The sequence below is a fragment of the Aphis gossypii genome, chromosome X (assembly GCF_020184175.1).
Source record: "Aphis gossypii isolate Hap1 chromosome X, ASM2018417v2, whole genome shotgun sequence".
NCBI lineage: Eukaryota > Metazoa > Arthropoda > Insecta > Hemiptera > Aphididae > Aphis > Aphis gossypii.
The window spans coordinates 25,022,908-25,042,217 of NC_065533.1; the positions used below are offsets into that span (position 1 = coordinate 25,022,908).

The 19,310-nt window shown below is 25.9% G+C and overlaps 1 protein-coding gene and 1 long non-coding RNA gene across 4 annotated transcripts in view; one reads left to right on the top strand and one right to left on the bottom strand.

Annotated features, from left to right (window-relative positions):
- The window catches only part of LOC114124529 (GDNF family receptor alpha-1), a 187,612-nt gene that overhangs the window by 148,405 nt on the left and 19,897 nt on the right, over nt 1-19,310 (bottom strand). For all 3 annotated transcript variants that reach the window (XM_050205159.1, XM_050205158.1, XM_050205160.1), the window contains exon 3: nt 17,572-17,742. In XM_050205159.1, coding sequence (XP_050061116.1) covers nt 17,572-17,742 — 171 coding nt within the window. The remainder of the gene's footprint in view (nt 1-17,571; nt 17,743-19,310) is intronic.
- Nucleotides 8,596-12,708, top strand: LOC126551548 (uncharacterized). The gene is made up of 3 exons (XR_007605473.1): nt 8,596-9,165; nt 10,166-10,233; nt 12,553-12,708. It is a non-coding gene; the product is annotated as an uncharacterized LOC126551548 (long non-coding RNA).

A 19,310-nucleotide genomic window follows, 5' to 3' on the forward strand; every position in this document is an offset into this window, starting at 1 on the left:
TGCAAACACAAAATTTAGAATGATAATTTAAAAATAAGTTTTTAATTTCCTCCAAAATTAATAACTAGGATGATGTAATCCATAATGACTTAGCTCTAATATTATACCGAAACAAGCTATTGTACAGTGATTTTTTTTTTTTTTTTACGTAATTTATAAGTCAAACAAATATTATTAATAAAACTTGAAATGTATAATGTAAACAAACTGTAAAACTATTCATTTGACTTGTGTCACAATAAAAGGATACAATTCTATGATCTTTTACATAAGTCTCCATCATATAATAAAATAACTACCAAATAATATACGAACTAAGAATTTGTTTTCAAAGTTACAAGCCATTTTAACATAACCACTAATTATTACAATTACACCAAACAGCATTTCTTGGAAAGCTAAACACTATAAAAATAAAATATATTTACATACTAATATAATATATTATTATACAGTTCATCATCACCTTTGTCTTCGTCATAAACTTTTTTTAATTTATATTTGTGCAGTATTATGTACTTGGAAAATAATTACTATATTTGAGATTTACCAAAATAAAATTATGTTTTTTGGTGTCTAAAAAAAGTGCAATCACTTTAATTTCTTGCTACTACAATTATTAATACTACAATTATTATTAGTATTATTTATGATTATTTTTATTAAATAAAAAAAATAATAAATAATATTAAATGTCATTTTCGTTTGCATTTTTAAATTTTGTTACGTAAATAATTGTATTTAAAAAAACTTTATTTTACTTTACTTTATATTTTTTTATCTCAATACTAGGGATAAATAAAGGTTTTTGAATACGTGAAGGTTGAATCAGTTTGATGAAACCTATAGCATTCGCTTAGTATGTGATTTATTATTAGCCTGATAACACGCGATTCATAGATATCTCACTCTTAGCCATAAGGTATAATCCATGAGTTAGTCTGATATGTCCTATTCGCAGATGGTTTAAAATAATTTCTTCAATTTCGTTTTAGAATTGCGTTTTCAAATATGTATGTAGATTTTTTCATAGGATTTAAAGTGGTGTTTTGCTCATTTCAAACGATGTGCCATTTGTGTCATATAGTGTTAGTTTTATATCATCATATGGAATTTGATCAAACTTTTTAAAGTTAGTGTTGGAAATCGCTTTTTTGTATATTTTATCAGGGGCTTAATTACTATTGATTTATACTGGTGTAACTAGGCAGTGTAGGCACCTTAATGAATGCAATTTATTTTTAATTAGTTTTAGATTTATCAAGTTTATTTCAAATACACATTTATTATCGTATTATTTGAACTAGTTTTTTTTTTTTTTATGCAATTCTTTGTACTTATATAGAAGCTATCGATAATTTAATTTTAATTTATCTATTTCTATGATAATTAACTTCATGGATTTAAAACTAGCAATGGCTTCTTCTATAAAAAATTATGTATACATTCATTTTTTATTCAGTATAATTTTACTTTTAAATATTTTCTATTCCTGTATCTGTTTTAAAAACGTCTATGCATACTTTTTGATGTTATTTTTTATTAATTAATTTGTTGCTTAAATTTCTTTTAAATATTTTAAACGCTGTATGACGTTTTTCAAGAAAATTAAATTCAGTATTTATTTTGTATGTATTCGGCTAGGGAAAATTCAGATTAATCTTAGTATTATTTAAGAAACATAAAATTAAGACCTAACTGTTTCATTATTTATTTTTCAAAATTGTCATTATTTGATTTTATTTATCCGACTTTATATTTTAAGTATATTAGTTCTAACCGTTTATGTTGATGAGTTGATTTTTTATATATTGTGTTATAGACACTGTACGTACCTATAAGACCTTATTTTGCTAATTATTATAAATTGCTATTAACTACACTGCCAATTAGTTTTAAAACGTATCAGGAATCAGGATGTTGTAAATTGAAAAATGCACCATAATTTAATTTTATGTTGAATAATTTCTTTGTGTGTTTCGATAAGAGTTTTTGTTCCACTTTCATATCACGTATGTCATAATATCTTTATTATCTTCTTTAATTAACTGATTGGTTGAATTTTTTAGGTATTTAAAATAACACGGAACCCGAGTAATTTAACTTTTGGAACTTCAACATCTTTTTTTTTTGTATAAACTTTAACGGTCTGGTCCAGGACTGTTGATTTTGCATTTGAGTGAATTCTTCAATTATAGTTCTTTTGTAATTGATCGATATGGTGTTTGTTTCCAATGCTGGATATAGGTATAATTTTTCACATTTTAGTTTGTATACTTTTAAATTGGGCTGTATAGTTGTTTTCATTACTTTTTGTGTTTAAATACTCGGCCAGTTTATTTGCTATTGGTTCTAGTTTTGTTATCAGTTAGATTAGAGTTTCGTCAGTTATATTGATTTGTTGGCCGGTAAAATAACATCAAGTTCAAGTACTTGTTATATTTTCTGTACGAGTTTTTATCAATTTGCTAAATGATATTATTTTTGAAATATTATTTTATGATAATAAATTTATTGTTTACTCTTATTGATAAAACATTTTCTTTACTTCGTTTTTGAGGAGATTTTTTATTTTTTAAATCTTTATATTAATAATGAAGAGTTTTTCTCTTTAACTTACTAAATAAAATTAAAACCAGATTATCAACAGGCATCAGAATATTAAAGTATAATAAATAAAATAATAATATTTGATAATTGAAATTTTACAGAATTTAAATTTTTTTATAGAACAATGTTTATTATTTCAAAACTTCTATTTTTTATCTTCTACAAAATCCGGTCGGTTATATTATCACGTTCAGTAATGAATCGATGCTACGACAATAGTATCGTGGAATATTTACTAATATTATTACAAACTTCAGAACACAGTATAACACTTCAACCCAGTGCTCACATCCAATACGAACAAAAATCAAACTACGATTTATGAATACACTATTCACTAATACTAATCAGTTCCGAGTTTCTGATAGTCAATATGACTTTGTGTATTGATATGTATTTGTCATATTGCTTGAATAAAATAGAAAAAATATTATTTTCAATGTTAAATAAATTAAAAAAAATGAAAATAATAGTGAGTCTAACATAGTTTAATACATTAAAGTGAATAAGATGTAGAAGATATTTTTACTGATTTGACTTAGGAAACGGTTTTATTTCTAGTCAAATTAGGAGATTTAGGTACCGAATCAAATAGACAGACTATTTAAAAGTCAATACATCTATAAAAATATAAAAATAACTTGTAGTTTATGAGAGAATAGTGGTGAATAAAATATGTATAAGACCTATGTTTATATTAGGAATATCCTTTAACAAGATTTGAATTTCAAAAAATATCATTTTATAGAATTTAATTGGCTATAGATACTTTGGTTTGAAGAATAATTGTTAATACTCTTTTACCAAGAAAAGTTTTCAAAATTAGATAAAATTATGATATTTTATGTATTATAAATATTGTATTTAACTTCTTATAACATTTTAAGTGTTATTTAATAACTACCAATTGGTTATTATTGGAGATAGAAATTTATTATACACACATAATATTTTTTGTACATAATTTTATTTTAATTGCCATTCATATTATTAGGCCCAATAGAAAATTGAAATCACATTCCATCAAATCACAATACCATATTACAAGTAAATACAAATGTTAAGATTAAAAGTTCAAAATTACAAGTCAGTTATCAAAAAATTATAAAATACAAGTTCAAAAAAATCATTTCTACTTTTCACAACTAATAATATTGAAATTTATTTTTAAGTAGGTAGTTAAGTTATGACTTTTAGAGATCAATTAGAAGAAGGAAATTGATTAAAATTAATAAATAATAATTATTCATAATATTAAAATATTTTAGATAACTTTTAAAAAGTGTATTAATTAATTGCAAAGCTTTATGAACAATTTTTAAATAAATATGATTGTAGTATATTAAGCTATTTTAAATGGTCTACCTATATAAAGTTAATTATTAAATATCTGTGCTAAAAAATTCAGAGACAATATTATTTTGGATGTAAAAAGAAATGAGTTTTTCGTATTAATGTGTGACGAATCTAGAATTTTAGAATTTTCACAATAATCTGAATTAAGTCACTTAAATGTAATTTCTCATTCACATGATGGAACGGCTGTCATATCGGGTCACCTAGAAGGGGATCAAACAAAAATCAAGGAAAAATACCTTACATTGACTTTTACACATTATATAACACACCATTGCACTTTGTTGTGATTGATATATATTAGTGTTTACTTTTTATAATTTACAAAAAAAAATTTAATTGCAATTGTTAATTATAATTGCGTTTATTTAGAGCATAGATAGTTTATTTAAAATGTTGAGATCAATGTATTGCATGTGTATATATTTTTTATTTCCTCCAAAAAATAGTAAAATACAAAATGCATAAAATGAGTTGAGGTTTATAAAAAAAATTCTTGGTTCATTTATTCGACACACTTTGAGTTTTCAGTTATAAAAATTGTTATTTGACATAAAATGATGGCTATTTAAACATTTTAATTAAATATTAAATAATTAATAATACCTTTTGGTGTATCAAAACTAAACAATAAATAATTTACTGAGTAATAAAATACAACAAAAACCGCAACTCAATTAAAATCTGGTGGTATTATTAAAGCTGTGATTGAGATTTTCGAGAAAAAAAAGAGATGATTAAGTCATTTTTGGTATCATAGAGAAAAATAAAAGAATTTGCTGATGATTGTGACATTTCTTTAGAACTTATTTTAAAAAGCATGTATTTAGTGAAATGTAATATTAATATTAGAGATTTGTATTAAAATTTAAAATGCCATACATTTTTACCATTTTGTATTTTAGATTCTAAAATATTTAAAAAAAAAACCACTCAGTTTGAAAGAACTCTTTCTAACTACATCAACATCTGCTGAAAAAGAAAGTCTTGATGGTTCTGTTGAAAACTATTTGAAAAATCCAGTATATTTTATAATATTTGATAGTTTAATTATTAGTTTTTTTAAAAAAAAAAAAAATGTTTTTCCAATGAAAGTTTACCGCTATTGATAACTTTTTCTTGACGATTCTTTGAGATTTTCAATAATTTATTAAATATTATAAAGTAAAAAGAAATCTCTATCGAACGACATGGTATGTTTATAACATTATATTACATACCATATACAGTTTCAGAGTTTATTAATTTAATATTGAAATGTCATCACTTAAAGCAGGAATAGTGGTTGTAAAAATTGTTTAAAACAGATAAACAAAGATTTTTATTTGATATATTTAAAAAATATAATCGAAAATAATGTTTATCCATATGTGTAAAATTAATATATTTAATATTATATTTATAAGTAATATTATTTATTCCCATTATTTTACCATAATTTAACCAATATTAATAATTATATAGTAAAAAAGACCATCAATGTCAGATGACACTCGCATTACCGATTAGTTCTGCGAAATATGAACAATCGTTTTCTGCTTTACGTAATATAAAGGCATGGCTCTTACATAGAGTTTCAATGAGATAAAAGTATAAAACAGACTAACTTATTTATCAATATTATGCTTAGAAAAAAATGATGACAAAATTAATTAATTTAAATTAAGTTATAAAAATATAGGAAAAACAAGATAAACGTATAATTATTGCTTAAAGAACCTTATCGTATTAAATATTATAAAATGTAATAAACTTATGTATTCAATGTTAAATCGTTAAACAACACGTTTGCTCAAAAAAGACATTAATGGTTCATAATTATAATTTTATTCAAATTCTCAAAAAATGCAAAGCTTAAGCACTCACGATTTTTTGACTAGAATTGCGCCTATGCATCAATGAGTACGTATTTTTATCTCACAAATTTTCATTTTAATTAATTATCTTGTTCCCATTTAGTTATGTACTATTTTTTTTATCTAATTGGAAAATACAGAAACAGTTTTTTTGATTTTCAAAAAACGAATATAATAATTTGGTGATATAATTTCGTCTATTGCTATACGACATGTATGTACTATTTTTTGTGTAGTTACACAATATATAAAGTTCACACTATAGCGTGCTCTGTCTTTTTCATTAACAGTAATTGAGGCAAAGGTAAAGTAATTTATATTGTAGTGCTGTGAACAGGGTTTTGTTTGATTAAATGTATCCACATTATTATTGTATAATTGGAATTAGTAACGGAATTAAAGTGAAAATATTATCATCGTGGTCGGTATTGGTTATTAGACTCCTTATCATTGAATGTTGTTTAAATATTTAGTCAGTTGTCAATATTTATTTATTTTGCATGTTCCGTGTGAGAGGTGACGTTATATCCGTTGTTTGTATTTCATTTGTTTTCGTAATAGCCAGAAGGCCTATTTTATAATTTCGGTTAATCTCGTAATAATATTACCGATAGCCAATTAATTACAATAATGTCGTCTGCTTTACGGCCCACTGATATTGAAAACTTATTGATAATGTCCAATAACACACATAATGAACGGTCTTTGGTCGAAAACATGATGCGTGTATAACGACTATAATGTATGTGCTGCTGTTCGATGTCGAAAAAGTCATTCAATTTTTGCAAATAAAAAATAACTTTGAAATAAAAACGACTTTTTTCGTGTTTGTGATATTGAAAAAAAAAACGATATTAGAGCAATTTTAAAGCTCTCATAATTTATTTTACGTCGAAAATTTAGTATCTCAGCTGGTATACGTTTTTGTCGAGTGAAACCGCGCGTGTTTACAAACATCATTTGATGACGTGCTTGTAATATAATTAGAAACTGTCAATTTAATTTGAATATCGAATTAATAATTTACATAGTACAATATTCATAAATAAGTACGTTCGTTTTATTTCATATATAATATTATGTCATAATATTATTATCATGCGTTTATGCAGTAGGTGGCGTGATCGCGAAATCGTGTAGAAAATTAATTTAAACTTGTTGACGCGTATACGCGTTATACGACGTATGTACAACACGCTCGCGCGTACAGTAAAGTTTTACGGAAACGGATCGACAGACGACGAAAGTTACGCGGTGTAACATTTTTCAACCGAATTCCGGATTTCGACTTAACGACGACGAATGATTATTATTAGCACTATACCTACCTACCGCGGCGGCCGTGTACATGTGCCGCCGCACTAATACCATTTACCACACGCCTACAAACGTGTATAGGTATATATATACAGCCGCAGGAAATATATCACAGCTGCGTTCGATATCCCGCAAATCGTCCGGGACGTAAGAGGTCTTTAATTTATTTTTTCGTTTTCTCTCCTGCAAAGCTTGAACCGTCAGCCAAGTCGACCTCACGCGTCTCTAGCCACAAAACGCGCCACACTTGGCCGCGAACGCACTTTTTTCCTCGCGCTCGCACTTTCCGCAGCGGCGGCGGTGGCGGCGGCGTCGGCGTCGGTCGTAACTCATTCTGCTGTCCATCTTTCCTGCTGCCATCCCTCCCGCCGCGACCGAAGCCGTTCTTCGTCGTCGTTTGACAATAATAATAATAATAATAATAATAGTAAAAATCCATACGAAACGCTTGCACGAGTAGCTGCAGTGTAGATATATATATATGTGTGTGTGTGTGTGTGTGCGAGGGAAAGATTTCGAGACATATACCATCAATCGCCGCGCGGTGATTCGCGATCGTTCTCGCGATTTGGGCCGAATTCGCATTGTCTCAGGTGAATACCGCCAAATAATTTATAACGCTCGCGGTTTATTTATTTCCGTAAAAACTATTCGATTTCGAAATGGCGTGTTTCCATCACTTCTTGTACCTTCGGATGTTATGGATACACACACACATATATATATACACCTGTTTATATATAAATTATATTATATATCGTATGCGGATATAACCAATAACCATCGTTTCATGACCAGCACATTAATTACAGCAGTCGTCGGAGAGAGGAAAATCTGAAAGAAAAATCGCGCGATCGATAAACACACGCAACCATAATATCTGCTGTACCGTATTATCGTCGGCCGCCGCGGTCGAACGTTCCGCCGGAAAATTTATATGATATAACTACATATATATATATATCGTACAATAACCGCGGTACGAAACATTATACCTACCGACGAATTAACCCGTCGATCGAAAATGTGTATTGCGCAGCACATACCTATACTCATATAATATATATAGAACGTTTTGAATTTACGTTAATAATGATAAATTACCTTTTACCGAATTACACGCATAACGCGTATTAGATATTGTGTAGGTGTTATATACGATGCTGTATACACCATCATCTCGCGATGATGGTTTAAATTGTCTAAGAACACTAAATGATCGGTGGTCGGAACGTCGAAAAATGCATTTCAATTAAATATAGACGAAAATGAGTTTTTCGAAGTCACACTAAAGCTAAACGAATCGATTGGTAGGGATCGTACCTTTGTCTATAATATCTATGTGAAAATATTATATGGAATTACGTGCCGATAATTTATTCCATTTTTTATGAAAATGTATTTGTTTTTAATCTCGACAACTCATTCCATTTAGGTACCTACGTTTTAAAACCAACCATAATGAATAAACTTAGAAATAGATTTTTTTGGCAAAATTATGCAATTTAATTAAAACTAAAATAATACCTATCTGGAAATCAAAGTAGTTCTACCGTAATACAATTGATTGGTAAAATGTAGTTATCAACTTTGTCATTAATTATTCCTGTTTCATAAAATATGCGTTTTTATACAAATCTTAACTCTACGTATAACAAAGAGACCAATTGTTTTTTTTTTTTTTTTTAATGATTTTATAGAGTTTATAAACAATCCCTTGGTGTGTAATAATATAAAACAAATTACAAATTACCATGGTAAATGAACAATTAAATTTTTTTAATAAATTAGAATTTTGAAAGCGAATTTTTTTTTAACTTATAAAAAGATAATACAAAATATGTATTTCATTTCATTTCTTTTGAAACGAAATAAACTTAGTTTAGCTTTTTTATCTTCTTGACATTTCATGTTATATTATTGATTTATTATAACATTTCAAATGCATTTATTGTAATGCCTATAATCGATAAAACCACAACGGAATACTACTATAAGTGCACGACGACGGCATTATAAATAGCTGGTAATGACCACACAATTGAATTATACATGTTTGCTTTATTTAGGTATTCAATAACAAGCGTATCAATAAAAATAATTAAGATGTATTTGTTAGCGCCATGTAATTGGTTTAATTAAACATTTTAAAGTTTTTTGGTTCCTACTTTTCCCTACTTCAAATATATTTTATCATTATTATTATTATCTATATTTTTTTTTAAATTATAACCCTATCTATCACAATATATTTCGGTCAATACTCAATAGTCATATTAATAATACTTCGAGGATTAAAACGGTATATAGTTTAAATTCCTAAATCTCTTGAGAAACTTATAAGACAATTATAAATCAACCCCTAAATAATACAAATTTTGAATAATGAATTTCGAGTGGATGAAGAGATACAAAATTAAACTAGTTGAAACAGTGTTGAATAATATGTTAAATATTTAAGGGTTAGGTGAGAAGTAAAATCGTTTAAAATAAATATGGATTATTTATGATTCTAGTTATAGGTGCTTACTTATGATTATAAAAACACTGTTATATAAATGATTAACATCGAACTATCTATGATTAAAAATACAAATATAATGTGTATGACTCATAAATATTTTTATATCATTTACATACCTTATTCTCGAGTAAATTTAAGAACAAATTTCTTTTGTACTTCCGTGAATTTAAATACGTAATTTATAGTGACTGTTCTTCTAATTTAAAAATTGTTAAGTTTCTTTTTATGTATATATTGTATTCAAAGCTTTAGGTATGCGATGTGCCGAAGTCAATACATTAAGTAAACAAATATAAAGTTAGAACAATAAAACAACAATCATTTCAAATTAAAATAAAAATTTTTCTTTTCCATTTAAATAATAAGTTATATGGATTTTTTTATTATTTGAAGCTGTTTTTTTAAACAATTAAGCTTGTTGACTGTTATAAGTTTTATATTTATATTGTATAAAAAATAAATAAATAAATAAATAATAAAAACTGTTAAAATACATTTACAGTTATTCATTGGACGTAGAAATGACAACCTTCACATTGACTACACCGGCTACCTGACACACCATGGCAGGTAATCTCAAACAGACTTAAAATTATGAAAATGTAAAGTAACCATTTCATGTCATGTTTTATTACGGCTGACTTATGATACTATAAAAACAGTAGGTATAATTATTATCTAATGTTGAATATTTTATTTAAAATCAAGTTTAATTCTATAAAAAATTAAACCCAAGACGACAATGTATCGTCTAACAATATATTGTTACTTTTTTATGAAATACTTAATACTTTTTAGAGGATAGAGGTGGAGATAATTCTATTATTAATTTATATTTTAGCTCTTAACAACTCGGTTATATACTCTATCGTAACACCAAGTACGTATAAAACTGTTGTCTTGTTATTATTTGTTTTCTATATCATGCGGTCTACATAGTTATTATTAAGCTGAACTTACTTATGCAAACATAATAGTTTAATCTTAAATCCAATTTTGTATTCATACTTATATTTAAATTTTTTTCCAAAATATGTGCCTTGATTCACTGAACCTCAGAGTATTTGGTAAACATTTCTATTACCGTACATTTAATGTTATTCAAATAAAGTGAAAAAATTTAACTTTTCAAAAATTATGGCATCTTAATAAAAAATAACTGTAATATAAAACGTTTTCATACGTACGTATCATGTACGTATTTATATAATATTTTTCTAAATCTTAATTATTAATAAACTAAATCGATAATTATAATAGTATGACTATACGGAATATAGAATTACATATACTACACATTCTCCTTATACGCATTAACGATCAAACGTTTTATTATAACACACGAATAATAATAATTATTATGTTCTACGAAACACGACAAACATTCTACGTTCCCGAAATCTGATCTAAATAAATTATGCACACCAATAACAGATGTATGTTGCGGAATAAATGGTCTATACAATCGATAAACACCAAAAATAGAGGTGAAACTATAATTTTGGATATTTATAAAACGTACCTATTTAATCAAAAACAAAAGAAACTCAGCTAGTATATCGTTTAATTATTATCATCGACCAATACACATGAGTAAATCAGTAACACTTCAGCTTACGCTACTACTTTTACCCGTGTGAACGAGATATTTCTGTGCGTCCTTATATCAACTGACTATAATATTGAATATGATCGTAGATTTATAGGATAATATATACATCTATAATTTATTATTGTTATGAACTTCTGAGTCGATATCGATAAAAAGGTAAAAATTGATTTGTGGTAGGTAAATAGTTTCAATTACATGAAATTATTCCAAATATTTTTAAAAGGCATTATGCATATAAAATTGTATGATATATAAATAATATCAAGTCCTCGTGAATATTATTTTTGAAATGTCATATGTGGTATAAATAGCTCCAAAAGAATCAAAGTAATTTGAAAATGACATCATGTACAGACTATATTTATATTGATGGTTGATCAGGCGCGTACACAAGGGGGGGTTTTAGGGGTTCAAACCCCCCCCGAAATTTCAGGAAATAAGTTTTATTATTTATAACCTTAGGTTAGATTATATAAGAATAAAAATTTAAAACCAAAACCCCCCCCAAAATATTTTTTTGTGTACGCGCCTGTGGTTGATGAATATGTTAAATGTCTAAAGTTATACGTTTTTAATAAATTATAACTTATAATTATTATAAGAAAGTAAAAAATTGTTTGACGATAAATTATTAATGTTATTTCATATGTGTATGTGAATTTCACATAAAATATTACTATAAATATTTGTGGAAATAAACTCAACTTTTTTTATTCCGGTAAAAACAATTTATAGAGAATCTTTTATTTTTTTTTTTAATCTGAAGTATACATTCTTAAAATTTGATGAATTTTTAACTACAAAATACTTTGCAAATGCTTTTAACAAAATTCTTACTTCAAAATATGTTCATTAAAAAATTATCATTAACGTACTCTCAACTTTATTTTTTTTATTTCAAAAACAATAACTTATAATAAATCTTTAATTAAATTATTTTTTTTTTATCTGATTAAATTAAATTATAATAAGTTTATTATCAATAATTTAAACAAAAATTGAAAATTTCTCAACTCAAAAAGAATCAGAATATTTTGAAATTATAAATACTTTATAATTTTATTATATGTATATAGAAACTTCGATTATAAATATTTGGTAAGAATTTACTATCTAAACAAATAAAAAAATCAATTTTGTAAAAAATGGATTAGGGTACTAATTATCATTTTTACTAATTTTGTTTTTAAAAAAGAAAGTATTAGAATTTTTTTTTTTTAATTTTTTTAAATTAAATTTATTTTTGCCTGAATGATCAACTGAATTTACTTTTCTAGCAGAAAATATATTGGAGTTGAAAATGCATGCGTTTTTATTGCCCAAATCAAGAAAATAACACAAAATTGTAAATTAAATGCATACATCTATTCAGAATCTAAAATGGTTTTGCGAGGATGTGTTTAATGTATTTAATATTGTTTTTTAATAAATAATAGTGTTTTAAACATATCTATTGAGTAACAGCTTTTAATAGTATAGAAATTGTGTTTTTGAAAGCGAGTATTAGTGAAAAAAAATAAGATGGTAGGAAAAAATATATAATTTTGGTGGAGGAACCGTGTTACGCCCAATTTGTTACGCGTTACTATGAAAAGTATAGACTTTCAGAACATATGCTCAATAGTTGGCCGGTCTTGAATTTCATTCGGTCCGATGGTTCTTAACGGGTAACACGACTACGTATAGCCAGAAAACCTTAAAGTTAGAATATTATACATGTATACAAGTTTAACAACATTAAATGTAAACTAAGTTTTATTCTCCGATAAAAGATTTAGTCAAAATAACGTTTCAAATAGGATTAGATAAAATAAATATTCATTAAAAATACAATAAATAGTTAAAATAGTCGAAATTATATGATATAGGCACATATCAAGATCATATTTTATTAATTTACTAAAGCACGTCATCAAGTTACTTACATTACGCATCAAACCCATACGCTGTATAAGTGGTGTCGAGCTTCAAATCCAATACCGTCAAAATGTTTTTGAAATTACTACATCACAGCAAATAAAGAGACAGCACTAATTACAATCGAGGTAAGTGCATTCAAGTATTTGTAAATTTAATAATATAAACAGTTGTAGTGGAATAATAATAATACGGAACAGCCATAAATAAAAGAAACCCCCAAACGATCTCAATATGACCCCAGACATTTAAAATATATTCTCGCGAATACCCACAATTTCTACCTTTTTGGGTCCTATATATAAATTCCATCGATTAACTTGTGCTGTACACCGGATGTGACACTCCACGGAATCCTACAAAAGGATAACAATCGTTGCTCATATACGCGTATAATTGTCCCTTCATTCGTACGTATCATTGACCCTCTTTCACTTATGGTGTTTTGCATATTTTTTCTCCTCGTTTTACTAATAAACACCGTATACCTTATATCGCATCTTTTATGTAATTTAATTCTATTGCCCATTTCAAACGATTTCATTATTTTATATTAATTAATTTGAATGTTATGTTTTTACACTGAATTTATTATGGTTTTACTATCGATTGTCTTTCAATTCTCTAATAAATGTTTTTAGTAAGACATTCCAGTGTTAAGCTCGAAATTAATTTTAAACGTTTACATAAAAAAAAAAATGACACATTCGAAAATGTGGTTCACTGCTTACAAAATACTAGTACTCCCGCTGAGATGCACAAAAAAGTAACTGATTATTATTACCCAAACACCTGGGGGAGTAGACGATACTTTATTGTTTCTAACTCGATAAAAAACAAAGTAATGATTCCCATTCGTTGACATGAATTTTTACATTTATCATAAAATATATCTTAGTTCACTGAAATTTTAAATCTGATTTTAATTTAAAAAATAATTCAATATTAAGCAGAAAAAAAAAGATAAAACATTAAATCATACTAAAATCGATAGTAAAATAACAATGGATAAACATTTATTTTCACGCAAGAATTCATAACACACAAAAAAATCTAAAAATGAAACATTTATTATAAATTGTTTTTAATGCGTATGTAAATTTATATTTGTTAATCTTTTAAAGCATTTACCCACTTTATTATTTATATTCTTTGTACGTTTTGCATGGAAATAAATAATGATGACGTATCCGTGTGATAGAAAAAGATAAATAATTTAATTAGTCTCAAACAAACACGACTGAAAAGAAGATAGATGTTTTATTTACGTCCCGAATGTCCTCATTGATCATTAAATGTAACTAAAAGTTATTAAAATGTAGTTTATAGTTTTGATTACATGCATATTGCATATAGATAAGTTATTTTGTTAAATATTTGTCTAAAAAAAAAAAATAAACTGCAAATGTGAAAAAGTGCAATTGTATTGATTTTCTAAAATCCTTAATAAATATTCAGTATTTTTATAAACTAACTTTTTTGGGCTTTATGAAATAACTTACCTTTCCGATCTTGTCACCTATCTATGGGTAACCTACCCATTAGTTTAAACATAATATTATGCTATATATCATTATTAATTAACCATCTAATATTATAGTAAAAATATATCATAATATTGAAATTATTATCTCTACAACGCTCGCAATAGTTGGGTCATAGTAGTACAAAAGATTTACTTTTAACATTTTGTTTGCATTGCTTTTTCTTCGTCATAATAAAGAATTTAATTTTAGTTTTAACCATTTTTTTCTGAAATAAATCGATATTAAAAAAAATAAAATTGAGATATACCCTAATCTTTTGAAATACGATTGTTTTAGTTAGTAAATTATGTTTGTGACTTTTATAGTCAATTTAGTGTATTTATTTAGTTGTACGTAGCTAATAATAATATTAATTTTAAGGAATTTGGATGTTTGGGCTTATTTAGATAAAATCAAGGTAGGTCAAGTGTGAGCGCAATTTCAATGACCAACTTGAGCGCGCTATGTCGGGTAGGTAATTGTTTTATCCAAGTTGAATGGGTAGATAATTGTCACAACCCAAATGAATGTGATTATAAAATGTTCAAACTAGTTTATATTTATAGCTTTTAAATTTCAGTAAGTTTATTAATAATTATATTGTACAATACAACGTTATGTACTTATGAACATAATGTGTATAATACGTTTAATGCGTTTAGTTTGAACATTCAAATTATTATTACAAGTAGATATACTTATATTAAGTTTGATGAAAGTTCGAAAAGTGACATTTAGTAATAACGAAAATATTAAAAAAAAGTATTTAATTGATTTTGGGTTAAGCTCGAAAAAAATCGATTAATTAGAATTATTTAATATGTAAATAATACTTTACAATTTCTAATCCTACTAAACTTAAGTATACTAAAAAATTTAAATCTCGTTTAACATCATAGCATGAAATAAATTGAATAATTATTATTTTTCCCTATGCAAAACATCATCGGCTTATATATACAAATCTACGCTCAAATTACTAAACAAACAAGCTCAGATAACCTATGGTTATTCGAAGATAGATAGAAAAAAAGTAACAATACTCAAACAAACAACGACCTATGTCAAGTATTTTTTTACAATAACTTATAATTAACTTACTTGTTATATTCATAACTTTTTACCTAAGAAACAATAACTTATATAGCTCTAGTAAGTTACAAATCGATCTTATAAATATTATATAGGTATAATAGGCAGGCAATAAACCCATATAAAAAAAAAATGTAAACACGAGTGATGGTAGCCGTAAACCGTTTTTGTATACTTGATAAAATTATTTTTGTACAAAAGAAACTAACCTAGAATTTTTTTAGGTACCATATCATTATAAATGTTAACATAATATTATTTTCGTTACAAAATAAATAACAATAATAATTTATTGTATTCAAGAATAAATATATTTCCAATTGATTTGAGATTTTTAAAATTGCTTTCAGTTTCGATTACTATAATATTTAATACGTATTATGCTTTTTTTTTTTAGTACGCAATGATAACACGAGATGGTTTATATTATGTAAGTATAACCTAGTTATATTTTCCGATAAATTGCAAGTAACTTTGTAGGTAATTATTATTATTATTATTATTTTATTTTTTAATTCGAAAACAATTAAAAAAAACCAAGTAGACATAAGCTATTAGAGAATTTGTTTAGATTTTCGTCCGACATGAAGTTTATCGTACGAGTAATTATAAACTACTACTACTACTACTACTGAGAATTATATTATATTATTATAGAAGTACAAAAGTACAAAACAACGAGTCGCGCACAGTGCACTTGATATGTGCAGGCACGTGAGCCACACCGGTGAGATAGGTACGAACTTATTAATGTATTTGAAATTAGTTCTAGTACCAACGCGGAGGCAAAAGTTTCTAAAAGCGCGATGGCATACGAAATACACGACACAAACGTGCATTGGTCGCAAAATACAATATTATAATATTCTCGACAATAATCATCAAACAATAATATTATACACTGCGTAGTACGTATAAAATATGGACGTGGGCTGCAGACGATCTTCTTTTTTTTTTTAATTGCTGGTGAAATCTTTTTTTTCATAAACATTAATTCCGAAAACTATTACGATGCGCATTACGTGCAATAATACACCTTAATAGCGGCTTGGTGTACGATAATTTTGTTACTGACGCGTTTTTTTATTTTTTTATGGTCAACATACTTGATTACCAGCTACTGCCTAAATTATCGTTTTGTGTACCCCTAAATTTTTAATCAACCTCAGTTAACGACCGAGTTAAGTCTGAGCTGAAATTATCACGATTACTAGGTATGTAAAAAAAAAAAATTTTAATTTTTTAAAAAATTATAACAAATATAGGTGAACATTGATTATTATTTTAACTATCTAGTAAAACAATTTATAAATATTAATAATACTATCAGTAATTAAATACTAGTGCACTCGTTTTACTAAAAATTGGAATAGGTTATATAAAAAACGATTGAATATTTGGTTCACGAATATAAATGTTACCTTTAATTTGCAGCATAAGTGCGGTTATAACGCGAACAAATATTACATAATATTGAAGTGCACAAAGCTAGATAAAATGTAATACATGCAGAACAATTCTTTTATCGTGAACCATATAGAAACTTTTGAATTTTTAGTATTTTATTTAAACGTTCAACAATATATACTGTAGTTTTACAAATAATTGTCAGTATTTGTTCTAAAAATTTAAAAACTCTATGTATACTATTGTCCCATTTACGATAAAAAAAAACCCCCCATTCTGTATGTATGCGTTTTATATAAAAAAAAAATATATATCTAATAGTATACGAAAAATCGATGATATTGTGTTTGTTACCTTTGCGCTGTGTGAAGTTACACGGATGGTCGAACAAAAAATTACGGAAGGAGTTGCATTCGTAATCGATTTTCGGTTCTCGGCACAGGCACGTCGGCTTGAAGAACGGGAACGCTTGAAGGGTTTTCAAAGCCGCCCGACACTTTATCACCGTGGTCGTCGAACACGAGACTGTAAATTCAACGCACATGTTTTATAAAAAAAAATTAAAAATTAAAAAAAAAAAAGGTTTGAGAAAACTCATGAAAATAAAAATGAAACTTAACATGACTCGTAATAACGTAATATGATATGACAGTATAATATTATACTAAATAATACATTGTGTTATTAAAATTACAACATGATTTTATCCCTACACTGTGTACCATATTATTAAATGTAATTTCAAAGTTAAATTATCAAATTCTCCAGATAAACCTTATAATACTTACACTTTATGCCTAAGCTACCACTTTATTTTCATATAATTTCAATCGATAACACATTTTAAAAAATAACTAAAAATATTGTTGTATGAATTATTGTAGATATAATATTATGTAGGTACTTACAAATTAGTATAATAACCCACAGTTTTTCATAAAAAACTGTATTCAATACTTTTTTATCATGGCCATTTTCAGATATTTTCTTTTTTCAAATTAAATGTCACTATGTTTTTATTTCATAATATAATAATATTAAAATTTATAAAAATTTACCAAATTATCAATTTTTGTCTGTCGTAATTATTTTTAAGATTTCCAATTTATGTTTCCTGTTATTAATGTGAAAATATACTGTAATTTACTGGAATATTAATTTTTTAAAACTTTAAAATGTTTTAATAATACTTTGATCGCTATAACAAGAAATACTAACTTAAAAGTTCGATATTTTAGGATCTCATAGAAAGTATTACTGACATATTCAAATACAATTTAATAATCAGCGTACTGGGATAAGACTATTTTACCACTTTAAAGTTATATTTTAGATTACTTAATATTGAGAAATGTTTAATCTACAGAAGCAATCATATTCAAAAACATGTTTATAAATTTCAATTATATTTTCAAATTAAACATTAATTCCGTTTAAATATATAACAATTTCATAGGTATAAGAAATGGATTATTTTTTATTTTAACGCACCTTTAAATTATAAATATAAATAAAATTTTTAATTTTTATTGATAATACACAATAATATAAAATAGAAATAATTACTGCTTTATTTGTATAACCATTAAATAAAGTATCAATGGTATTCAAATCACAATAAACTTATTATTGTAACGCTATTTAATAGCTCTATCATATCCATAGTTAAATTACATTGTTATTAATTATTTATTGATAAACAGTAAGCAACAGTAGTATGATTTCGAAATATTTTAATAAGATAAATATATCGTGCATTGTGCTTAGATATGCCAAACCCGAAATTCGATGACATGACGAATAATGTTAATAATATAGTTGATAATTAATAATAGTAATAATAATAATATTGTAATATCGTTTGTATGATATATCTAACCTAACCTTTAGAGTAACTTCCCTGTATTGATATACGATATAATTATATATTATATAACTATATAAATTCCGTGTACATAATAATGTATGCATACAGTACGTATATAGTTCTTTGGTTTTGTTATACTTACTCGTGCAAGTATAATATATTTTAAAAAAGAAAAAAACCAATTCACGGTATATCGGGTATATACCATACAATATATAACTACTTT